The sequence below is a fragment of the Centruroides vittatus genome, unplaced genomic scaffold, assembly GCF_030686945.1.
Source record: "Centruroides vittatus isolate TY-2023 unplaced genomic scaffold, ASM3068694v2 contig_370, whole genome shotgun sequence".
In the NCBI taxonomy this organism is placed as follows: Eukaryota; Metazoa; Arthropoda; class Arachnida; order Scorpiones; family Buthidae; genus Centruroides; species Centruroides vittatus.
The window spans coordinates 1,202,716-1,216,071 of record NW_027122193.1 but is presented as its reverse complement, the minus strand read 5'-3'; the positions used below and the strand labels follow the sequence as shown (position 1 = coordinate 1,216,071).

At 24.9% G+C, this 13,356-nt stretch overlaps 1 protein-coding gene across 3 annotated transcripts in view; it reads right to left on the bottom strand.

Moving 5' to 3' along the window:
- LOC136975282 (GTPase-activating Rap/Ran-GAP domain-like protein 3) overlaps positions 1–12,524 on the bottom strand; it is a 123,348-nt gene extending 110,824 nt beyond the window's left edge. The window contains exon 1 of one of the 3 annotated variants that reach the window (XM_067270317.1): positions 12,067–12,524. In XM_067270317.1, the coding sequence (XP_067126418.1) occupies positions 12,067–12,299 (233 nt within the window). In that variant the 5' untranslated portion in view covers positions 12,300–12,524. The remainder of the gene's footprint in view (positions 1–12,066) is intronic. The other 2 variants (XM_067270319.1, XM_067270316.1) reach the window with 2 other exon arrangements.
- Between the last annotated feature and the right edge of the window lie 832 nt (positions 12,525–13,356).

The following is a 13,356-nucleotide window of genomic DNA, read 5'->3' as shown; positions in this document are numbered from 1 at the left end:
TACAAATGATAGAAGTAACAAAGGCAACAGATATTTGAAAAGTATAATTTGCAATATCCATTAAAAAGAAGTTATAACTTTTATAAAAACGTAATTTAAATATTATTTTTCTTTCGCTTCCTTAGTTTTATTTATTTAAATAATTATATTATCGACTGTTTGTTTATTGTTAAATAATTGATGTAAATTCTTGAAGAGTTTTATAATAATAATAATAATTTACATATTATTAAACACAATTTTTTACAATTAATTATTGACTTAAATAATGAAATAACAGTAATTTAAATTTGTAAAAAATAGCAAAATGCTTAATAAATTATTCACATAATTAAATGATTATATTAATATTAATTATAGATAAAGTATTAGTATATATATATATATTTATAATCGTTCTGTACAAATGTATACAACAGATAGAAGGAACAAGAGAGTTTCGTCTAGAACTTATAAACTAGATTACTACTTTTGTAATGATAATACAATTTTGAAGAACTATAAATTCTCTATAATGCATATAGAGGATATACAAATAATAGATTTTAACGGCGAAAATAATTAGACAAATTATTAATGATATAGCCTTAGCACTAGATGTCAAACAATCTTACAAACTCTCTTCATCATCGCTGGTTACAAATAAGTAGAAGACACGTACTTCAATTGCTCTTCCTTCATAATCACCTCACTAATAACATAGTTAAGATTAAATTCGAAATTCTTTGAAAGATATAAGCACTTCTTAATTATCAGTCCAGAAACAGATTGGGAGATGATGCAATAAGAAAACCGAGCACCTATTTTAAATTCTATTTATCCATTTTTAAATAATGAGACGAGCAAAACGTCAATAAAGATAATTATAGATCTTTATTCAGCAATGTCTTCAACATATTCACGTTACGTATATCCATATCGATTCCACTAACATTTCCTTAAAATTATGCAGATTTTATGAATAATACGACAAGAATATCTTTAAATAAATATGTGGACACCGCAATCAATTTTCAATTTTATCAATTATTTACGTTATAAATAACATAATTCTTTTTTTTATCTAGCGAGGAAAACCTCCCTGAATTTATAAATTATTACATTTTTAAATCAATAATAAGTTCTTTTATTAACAATCTTGAAAATAAAATAAAAACATTAGTCACAGGTGAATCAATAAAACATAATTTTGTACGCTTAACATATTCATAGAATCTAACTTATATCATCTAATTCATAATTTAATAATATTTTCTTCGTCTTTTATAATAAATTTATACATCTTCATCTTAATTTATATTTCATTAACATATTAGAAATGTATTTAATAAAGTGTATTTTCTCAAATCATTTATGATATTATATTTCTTTTATATAGTAATAAAGTATAAATTTACTTTTACACTAAATTTAGTATAAAATTCAATTTTATACATTCAAAACTGTAAACAACGGACACTGACGGAAACATAAAAATGGCCGTTGTTTAGAGGTGGAAGTTGGAATTTATAAAGCGTACTTTTTTTGTATGTAGATTTAATTAATCTACTGTTATATAATCTATAAAAGAGAAGATTATATATTTAAGTAAATATTTTAAATATTAAAAGAATATGTACGACGTCTACAAATTACATTTAATTACTCGATTTACTTATTTTCAAATGGCATAAATATAAGAATTTCGGATGAATCATCGCTTTGTTTAACAAATCCACAGAATCTATCTCATTTGCATAACTATTCGCACAAAACAGATTTGCATGAATTATATTCATAGACTTACGTCAGAGATTATATAATTTTATTAAATTTCTCCAACATAATACTCTTATTTAAAAGATTAAATTACTAAAACAGATTTTACATTAAAGTAATAATTTAAATTAATTAATAATATTCTTCGTATTTATTTTCTCATACGATGTACTGTACTGTACTTTATATAATGAATACAACTATATTTTTCTGGATGGAAAAGGTTTTATAATATATATATATTATATATTATGATATATTATATATTATTATATATAATATATCATAATTATATCCATTTAATAATAACATTTTTGTTACCGTTATGTTATAGTAATTTACATGTAACGGATTTTTAAAAAAATAAATACGTTAAATAAGGATTTAAACTTTTAAATTTTTATAACGAATTTTCTTAAAATAAAACAAAACAATTATAAGCTGTATATATATATATATATATATATATATATATATATTTTTTTTTTTAATATTTCGCCCTTTATTCTAAAATCAGTAAAGGTGATTTACTGTATATCTACCTTCGCTATATATAAATATATATGTTATAATATTTTGAGGGCTTATATATAAAATGTTTCGCTGTCTTATTTTTCGATATAATGTGATATTCATCCTTTAATGTAGTACTTTCAAAAAGTGCATCAAGAAATTCAGTTAGGAAGATTTTCTTTTCAACGAAAGCCAAAGTACTCACCTTCAATCACTTTTGTTCGGATGCACACGATATACGGCAATGGTCTGATTACTGAATGTGGTGCATTGCAGGGATTCTATTTTCTAGTTGCCTACTAGAAAAGACTATTGACTGCGTGTAAAGCTAGTTTAATATCTTGAAGACAACGCTTCTCTTTGTACAGATGCCTTAGGGAAAATTTCAAATACTTGTGAGGAAAAGAGCTGTAGGATTTTCTTTTCTTTCCCCTCCGAGGTAAATGAATTTATATATTATTAAATTGATTAAATTATAAAGTAAAATTTATTTTTATTTACAGGCAAACAGTTAATATAATAAAATTTTAATTAAGATAAGATACTTTATTAGTATATTTTTTTAAGTATACATTAATACCTTTCGTGGGTAAATTATTATTATATTTTTATAAAATAATTACAGTTTTATGTAGTAAATATTTATGTTAGTTGTTTATCTTCTCTTATATAACTTAATAAGAGAGAAGAGTAGTTTTCTTTAATCACACGAAGGGTAAATACAGAGTAATTGCGGAATTTTCAACGAATTTATATGGTGTAGAAACGGTTATATTGATAGGTATGATTTATATAAACGTTAATTAAATTTTTATAAAAATATTTTATGAGTAATATTTTTATCAAATATCATTTATTGACAGATAAGTTTCATATATTAATTATAAATCATAGAATAATATAGATTGACCTGTTGCGTGTGACATAAATCAACAATATTCTATCGATTACAGTTATGTTATAGTAATTTACATGTAACGGATTTTTTTAAAAATAAATACGTTAAATAAGGATTTAAACTTTTAAATTTTTTATAACGAATTTTCTTAAAATAAAACAAAAAACATGTCTTAATTTCTTAAAAAAGAAAACATTCGAATTACTGTAACGTAGATGCGGTTTATATTATCAAAAACGTTTAAAATTTTAGAAAATATTTAAAATTTATCTCGTTATAATAAATTTATAACTAGGTTATAATTCCGTAAGCGTTAATGTATACGAATTTCATTAAAATTTTCTAGTATTATAACTTGCAATACATCTTGTAACTGCAACATGATGTAGTTAAATATGGATTACGTATAGTATATCACTTGATATCAATTATTAACCGGTTATGTAATAGATTTATATTAGAAGAATTGAATTAAAGAATATATTAATTTTTAAGTATACGCCATTATGATTTCTAAAATGGCGGCGAACGTTAGGAATTCGCAAGAATTAAATTAAACTCATAGTAAAATTTATAATGCCTTTATATAATATTCTATTGGCGTAAATCATGTGAAAAAAAGGAAACTTTCCTTTCATTTTTATGTTCGTTCGATTCCTTCTGTCATATTTCTCAAACGATAATTGCTGAAGTGAGTCCGTTATTATAAATGGTCTGGTTGTGGTGCCAAAGATAATTTTTTTTACTTGACAGTTGCACTGGATAGATTTTTCCACCCTCCCCCCTGTTGAAAATACAACTGCCAAATATAAAATCCTAGATAATACAAGGTATGAATTATTGATTGAGATTCGTTTTACATTAAATTAACATTTGCTGTTATCTGTGTTTATTGGTTTAATCATAATCAATTCATAAAGTGATTTATAAATGTAAACTAATTTATATTTGTACTGTACACACACAGGATTGATATATTAAGATCACGCGTATGTTTGGTTACATTTGATAATGAACTTTATATAAAAAGTTAATTATTTTATATAATAAATTATATTTATTCTATATATAATTTACTCAGATTTTCACTTAAAGAAAATTAATAAAACTATAAAGAATTAGTTTTCACTAATTAAATAACACAGTAGTTCTTGTTTACTATCCTTAGTCGCGAAATTTTCAATGTTAAATTGAGATTAATTCGTTTCTATCAGCATGTAAACTATACAAATACTGCAGTTGCCCTTAGGGAAATGTTTCACCATCCAAAATTTCAGGTGATGAGATCAGTGCAGATGATTAATGCCGTTGCTGTTGTTACCTTAATATAATGCGTGATTTAAATATACATTTAAAGATTAAGAAAGTAAAACTTAGAATAAAAATAAAGAAAGATAGAAGTAAAAATTGGAATTAATAGGTTCTAGTGAAGCGTAATAATTCCCATTAACATGAATAATATATATATATATATGTTAAGGTATTCTTTGACTAAGTGTAACTTCTTATCATCGTACTTCTTGTAATTTATTATTACCGAAAGCAATGCAGAAATTGTATTTGACAGACTTCTTTAGCTAGTAAAGTAGAATTTTTATTTTTATTTACTGAATATAAAGTTGAATGATAAAATTACTTCAAGTACAAAAGAAGTGAACAAGGAAAAAGAGAGGAAAAAAATTGGACAATTTTATTACAATTCAAAACTGAATATTTTATTCAATTTTTCAAGCATTCTTTTTATATATTAAAATAAATCGAAATAAAATTAATGCTTTTAAAATATTTTCTTCTTTTAAAGAAAAAAAATTCTCTTTCTTACACGTTTCTTTACTTCGAAAACTGTAAGTAAATAAATTGACTAATTTAACTTAAATAAAGGATTTACTTGGTTGTTTTTACAAGTCTTTTCAAGTAGAAAATGCCACCTAGATTCGGAAGTAATTCTGTATTTTTCTACAACTGGACTATCTTAATTTGTAGAATTGTAGAATGCAACAGAGTCAAAATAACTACTAGACAATTTGGCACTGTCTGATCTTCTAAAGCAATTAACCATTACTTTTAAAGCTTTGGGATGTTCCTCTGGCAACAATTGCTAATCACTTGCCAGTCGGAGTTAGTAAAGAACAAAGTAACTGCCCAGAAGCATTTTATACTTTTATGGTTTTGTCGTCTGTCGATGACACTTCCTTCTTTACGAATTAAAAATCGAAAAAAGGAAATTGTCTCCTTTAATGTTATTTACATTATTCACTTTGATTTTTCATGTGGAATTAGTTATAAAAATTTTGAAAATTTATTAAAATAAATAAAACCTAATAATTGAGTTTTTTTTTAAAGTTCATAATTTCTGTAATTAATATATCAAATTAATTATATAAATACTAATTTATTAATTGAATAATAAAAGAAATATATAGTAATAAATTCATGCGGTTCTGTAATGATTTTAATATTATTAAATTATAAAATAAAATTAAATTTTTTGTAGAATTTACACAATTTTCAATCAAATAACGCGCTTGGATGCTTCTATTATTTTTAGAAATATCCGATTTTTCTAACAAATTGTTACATTGTATTTTATCTAAACATGAGAATACCTTAACTAAGTTAACGAATAATTTATAAGAAAATTACTGTATAAAAAAACAGTGTTTACAGATTAAAAGACAATAAAATCATTACTCGATGTAATCTAGATCAATAACATTCTGTTACTCTTATACGAAGGATTTTTAATTATAAAAAATGATTTATATTAAGAAAAATATATAAAAATTAGACGAGAAATCATTTATATTAACATTAATACTTAATTTACAAATAAAAAAATTAATTTTTGTTTTTTTCCCCCTCCTCTTATATTAGTCAACAAGTATATAAGCGTATTCCACTTCAAGATATTATAAATAATTTATAATTTATATAAATTAAAATATATACGATTTAAAAAGCATTATTAATACAAAATAATTCTTAGATATAAAATACTTTACAGCATATTTTGTACTTATTTACTTAAGGAACTTGTTACACTTTCAAACATTTTCAATTTCTATATTTTTATCCAAAATGGACATTAAACTTACACACACACACACACGAAAAAAAAAGGTTTATAAATGATTTATTTTTTGTTTTTCAATCTTTTCAACAATCTAAAAATAAAATTTCAAAAGAAAAACAAGAAAATAAAAGATTTTTTACAGTGAAAAATATGTAAGTAACAAAGTGTTGTAGCATATTTAAGTATAGACAGTTCAGCACGTGAATGGAAGAATGAGCTGGCATAGTCTATACTTTCTATCTGAATACATGAATAAATAAATTGTCATCGTTTTGAATGGATTTTGACAAATTCTTTCTTCACAATATATTCCAACAAAGTGTTTTAAAGGAAAATAGGGAGTTTAAATATTTATCCTTTTGAATATGGTCTTTTTTGGATGTAATATATATAAATATAAAGGAAACTAGTGTGAAAGAATGGTTGAGAACTATTAAAATAACAATATAAATTTCGCATACTCAGTCTTCACCTTATGTAACATAAATAATGGACTTATATTGTGTGACAGAGTTATATTTTATTCACAAGATGAAAAATATTTACTTTGTATACTAAAAAAAGAAAGAAATTTTATGTATTATTTATCAATGTGCTATGCTTCATGCTTCCAGAAAAACATGTTTTACACGTGTATTTTATGTTTTCGTTAATGAACATACCGAACTTTTTAGAAAAATTATAGAATTCTTTTGGTAAACATTCGTCTCTTCTAGGAATGTCACTATATAAAAGTAACTCAACTGTAGTTTATTGTAGAGAAGTATCATCATTCAAATAAATGATATATCAAAACAGATTATAACATTATCAGAACAATACATCATGAAAGAGTGAGAGACACTTCATATACAAAAGAAACAAGGCAATACATCTTATGGACATGTTAATCCCAATACGTAGAAAATTATAAGTGAATCATATATTGTATCGATTTTGATTGGATACATAATAACATATCATTTAATGGAAAATAAAATAGATCAAATTAATCAATCTTATCATTTTTAAATGATTTTTTAAGGGGAAAAAGCATTGGTTATCATTTATGATAATTATGATAGTTATCTTGAAAACTCATTAATCACGATGATAGAATGTTAGCATAATATCAAATTAATAGTTTATTTTTATTAAAGAAATTAATCAATATATAAAAATTTAAGAATATAATTTTACTAATAAAAAGTAAAATAATATCGAAAACTCTTAATTAAAAGTATAAAAAATGAATGCAGTAACTTGTAAAATATTTTAAAATCTTATAGACAAAAGACAATACAAATTAATTTGATATTTAATTTAATTACAATTTATTATGTAACAAAATCAAATATCAAATTACATTCTTGTAATTTCATTTATCATTACTTTCATTGCTTAACCTATTTCAATAATATTATGTAGAGTAAAATAAATCTGTCATTACATAAAAAAGAGGTAAAGTTTGAGATAAAAATAAAAATTTACAGTGTAAAAATCTCTTCCACATTGTATTTTACGCTTTATTTGATAACCTTTACACAAAACCTTGGCTGATATTCAACTTTCATCGCTATCAAGAGCCATGTTACAAAACTAAATAATCTACACACAAAAATAGGTGAAGAAAATGGGAAAAATCTTGACCTATATCTAATTTAAAAGCATATTTCTAAAGAAAATTACTTTTAGAGAAGGAGATATATTGAACAAAATTATAGGAATTTGCAGTTATAGAATTTCAACATAAAAACTAAAAATCTATATATAAGTACTATATACACATGTGTGTGTGTGTGTGTGTATACTTTTTTATTGATAAACGTATTAAATATATTAAATAAAAAAACATTTTGCTGCAGTTTATTTTAATCGATGAATATAAAAGCTAAACATTTTACAACATTCTATTGATCAGGAATACTTATTGACAGAAGCCATACTTCATAACTGTAGGCTATTTGACTATTTACACGAATTCCATCAGAATTGTAAAATAAATTCTTTAATACAATATAACTGGAATAAATTTTGGATTGTAAGATTTAGCATAATCTTTTCGTTAATCAGACTTTACGAAGATTTACTTCAACAATATCGAATGAAAGCTAACGACATGTAATTAATGTTTAAGAGAGTTTGCTAATTGCAAATCTGTACTTTTTACTCGTAAAATAATAATAATAATAATATTAACCATTTGATTGTATACAGCAGTAAATATATCACAAGGTAGTAATTTTCAATCACGTTATACATAATTATACTATAATGGTCGAGAAATGTATACACACATTTACTCGGTTATACCAATGGCACTAAACATGGGTCGATCCCGAAAATGAGAATTAACTATTTAATGGATCTATAAATATCGTTAATTAATTTATAACAATATACTTAGTCTTATGGCATAATCCGAACGAGTTGTAATTTTCATAATTGTTCATTCGTTAAAACACGAGTTGGCATTAAACAATCATCATTTTTATCGTGGAAAAAGAAAGGGAATGGAATAAAACGTAATTCTTCAAGAAAATTATTCTAAAAATAAAAAAAAAGGAGAAATCTATTCTAACTTGTAATTAGATGCTGATGGAAATTCTTGTTCCAAACTGACAATAGCTAAACAATTCGAAGTAATGTCGACATCTTTTCATTTCTTCATCGCTAACTCATTCGTTCGAAAGAAAACCATTTAATCTGAAGAAGAGGATGGAATACTCTAGAGATTTTCATCCGTGTCGTGCATTAGTATACTACTTTTATGAAAAATATGTTCTTAGTAAATGTTCACGATTATATACTTCAAATATATATATATATTATATCTTTTATATATGCCGGTTTCTTTTATTGAATTATTAAAAACCTGAATTCTCACAAATGGACTTTCACAGAATACAATAGAATATAAAATTATCTCAAATTATAAGCATGTTTCTTGTACAAATAACCTTAAGCAATGCGTATATTTTGAAATGCAATTTTTTTTTTTACGTAAACAAATTATTAATATGAAAAAAACGCCATCATTGTTGTGCATACAAATTGAATTCATCCAGATACTGGATTGCATATATTCACTACAGGAGAAGAAATTATTGTATTTAAAAGTTTAAAATAATTATAAAACGTGCGTTTTTATTTTATTTCTTCTTTTTTTTTCAAAATGGTAAAAAAATAAATAAAACGTTGCTGATATCATTTTAATTCAATGGTCATAAATTGATTCGGAAAGTTTGTTACCTAAATTCTCATTCCTATGTAACTTTTATCGAACACTAAATTTAGATGGGGGGTAGAGTAGAGAGAAGAAGCATTACTAAATTGGTTTTCTCTTCTTTTTTTAAATGTTTTTTTACCTTTTTTTGATTGGCTTTAAATAAAATTTCCGTGGGTCGAAGAAGTAAAGTAATCTAATTTCTGATTAAATTATTAAGGAAATTAATTTTATTGTAGGAGAAAAAAGTATTGTTTTATATGAGAACTGTTTTGTAGTCATTGTAATTATTTTATTATAAAATATATAATGTTGTTATAGAAAAAATATATGTATTTTTTTCTATAACAATATGTATTTAGAAAGCTATTATTCTCGCTATAATTATAAATAAATTAATAAAATTTATTTATATTTTTATTATACTTATAAAGGATTACAAGCTTGTTTACTATTATTTGATAAAAGTATTGATAAATGTACTTTTCTATGCTTATTTCCAAAACATAACATAAATTATGCTTTTGTACATTACAAAAGCTAAATTACGAACAAAATACTATAATACTTTTTTAAAGAAATCAATATCAATTAAAATTAATCTAATTAAACTAATGAATACAAAAAAAACAAATTTATAAAATTAACAAAAGATTGAAATTGGTTTTAATCAATTCTTAATTCTTTAATTTATTAATTAATAAAATTAACCTTAACAAATAATCAAATATTCTTCAGTATCGAAGTGATAATAATAAATAATTAATTCCTAAAGTAATTACCCTAAAATTTAAATATTACATAAACATGTCAAACATGTGGGCTGTTAATTAAAATATCGAAAAATGAAGGGTCATCAACTTAATGCGGGTTTCGCATCATCATTACCTAGTTAATGTATACTTTCTTTAATATGTATCGAGCTTTAATAAACGGTAATTCTATCGAAATGAATATTTGCAATCGTGACTTCCTTTTAACTTTATGTTGTATTGCTTCTTTGATTCGGCTACAACTTTCATAAGAAGGAAAGAAGGGGGTATTGTAGATAACTGTTTTGTTCGTCAATCACTTCTATTGTCAAATACACTACTCGTGTTTTTCATATCTGAAAAATTCTTTGTTGCTTGAAGCTGTTTATAGCAGCAAAGTTTTTTTTCAGATCTCTTATCGAAGCCAATATGATACGTAATACAACCTATTGATGATCATTTGAGTTCGTGGTCCAAAGTTAGAAATAAAAATCACCCTTACAGCTAATAACAGTTGAACAAATATCCGTTGATCAAATATTAAGTTAATCTTTTACACCCATACATATTTTTCCTTTATGAACAGATTCTCTGGCGTATAATCAAAATTGAAACTACTGCATTGAAACTATTAAATTTCTTTACTTTACTTTTATAATTGAAATCGAATATAATTATGGCTTTAAAAACGAAAATTATTATGATCATTAGCGTGTATATGTTGTTCGGTTACTGTATATAACAGGTAATGAATGACAATGACAAAGCATTGTTGACAATGACCAAACAAGACAATCGTACTTAATCGAATGAGTTGAAAATATCTTCATGGTTTATGCAAATAAAACATGATTATACAAATACGTGAGAGATACAAACTGGCATACATTGAATGTGCTAATAGGATAGAAAAGTTTGGAAGCTTTCCAACTTCACGGTTTTTCACCATTAAGTAAGAGAGGATCAATGCTTGATTGAAAATGGGGAGTAATTTATGATTTTTCAGACCATCGAACTGTCGTTTAATTGATTTCCTTATAAATTTTAAAATCGCCTAACCTATTCGTATATATTATAAATTCATCTTATTTCATTTCCTAGCAATAATAAAAATTTAATTTTGAATTTTTATATTGATAGATTTGGATTATTATTATTATTTTTTTTCCTTAAAAAAAGTTTCTCGAAATTCATTTTTATTCAAATATATTTATTTCTTAGATCATTTTTTTAAAAAACCGAATCAATCTTTATGCTAGATGACAATGTACTTTATCCCATTCTTAAGAAAAATCCTCTAGAGATCACATCATCCGAATTTCCTGGTACATTTTATGGTATTTTTATATAATACTGTAAGCTATGTATTCCATCGATTTTCCACGTTTAGTTGAATATAGGGCGTAGTTTGTCATTTCCTGCACATATGAGGATATAAATGAAGGAAATGGAAAAAAACAAGTCATTGTCAAGAAAATGGGAGTTCCTACAAACCATTTTTTCCATAAATAATATAATCATATTCATACCACATGGCAAGAATAACTTTCGAAATTTACTAAATCTATAAAATTCAAACTACAAATCTTCTTCAATCTTTATAAACCTTCGCTTACACAATACATATATAAGGAAGAAATTTAATCAACGAAATTAATCTTTAAAATCACTTGTTGATTCGAAGAATAAGGAAAAAAAAACATTTTTTAATTAAGATAAACAAGAAGGAAGATTCTATTCAAGTATTATACATTATAAATTAAAGAATTCGATTAAGCTTTATATTTAGTTTGTTAAAGATAATTAAAAAGTGTTGTTAAGTTTTCGACAAAAATGAAAAAAAATAATAAAAAAAATAAAGACTTACCTAGATAAATCAAAGTTCAAAGGCACTGAATTAGCTAAACGTAGCGGTTCCTTTAATACCAAATTCAAAGAGAACCCGGTTGAATTCGATTTGTTCTTCTTGCGACGCGAATGAGCCGTGAACACTCTCCTTAATCTGTTTGCTTGACAGCATTGGGGTGATTCTACGTCCGATTTTTGAAGCTGTACCAAATCTAGAGCAGAACCACTAGCTGCCCTATAGCGCCGCAGCATTTTGCTGTCTGCGCAAGGATTTGCAGGAGTAGCCAGGTCGGATGCTGGATGATGTAGTCGACGTGCTGTACGAGAAGACAACTGGGAGCTGAACTGCGAGACACGTGTCAGTTCTGTATAAAACGCATGCGTATTTGCAGCGACAACAGCGACACCCAGCGCTTGTTGAACAAGCTGTTTACTTTCTCCTTAAGTCCATCGTCAGATAAACACCTACTCGAGTTTTGTTAAGGTTTGTTTCTTTATTTTTATTCTGTAAACTAATATTTGTTATAACGGAATTTTTATTATTTAAAAAAAAAAATCCAGAGATATCAGTTGAGGAAAACTGTATTAAACATAAATGATCCCATTCCTTAAAGTTTCTTCTATGATTATACCTTTTAAAGTGATTGTTTTCGTCGAAGAAACATTGGTTTATCGATTATCAATTTTCATCAAGTAAAAAAAAATTATATATATATATACGTTTTTGAAATTTCGTTAAGTGATATAAACACGGATTCGCTTTAAAGTTTATTCTTTAAAATCATAAAATTCAAGTTATTAATTCTTAATGTTGATAAACAATTTTGTTTCATTTAAACGTGTGGGAAGAGAGTACTTACATCATTGTCTTTACTTCTCCTGTTAATTACTGTACAAAACAACAACTATCATCGAGTACTTAAAATCCAGAAGCACTTAAATATTCAAATATTTTATAAATTATATCAACTTATCTGGATATTAATAAAGAAAAATATCGATTTTTTCAACCGGAGCAACACGCATTTAGTACATATTGTAATAGTGATTAAGTACGTATACTTATACATTATTCATTTTTTTAGTATATAAAACTGAGTATTGGTTGTGTAGCTATTAAAATGTTGCGAATTATGAATTTTTCTTGCCTAACCTAACCAACTGTACACCATAATATAGACCGAGAAGATGGTACATCTAGTGGCTTAGAGGTAATTAAGCCAAGAGAATCTCCGTTCGCCTTAACCCCTGCTTCACATCTTAGGCATGCTGCAATCAATCATTCTTGACTATATGGTACAGCGTTGCA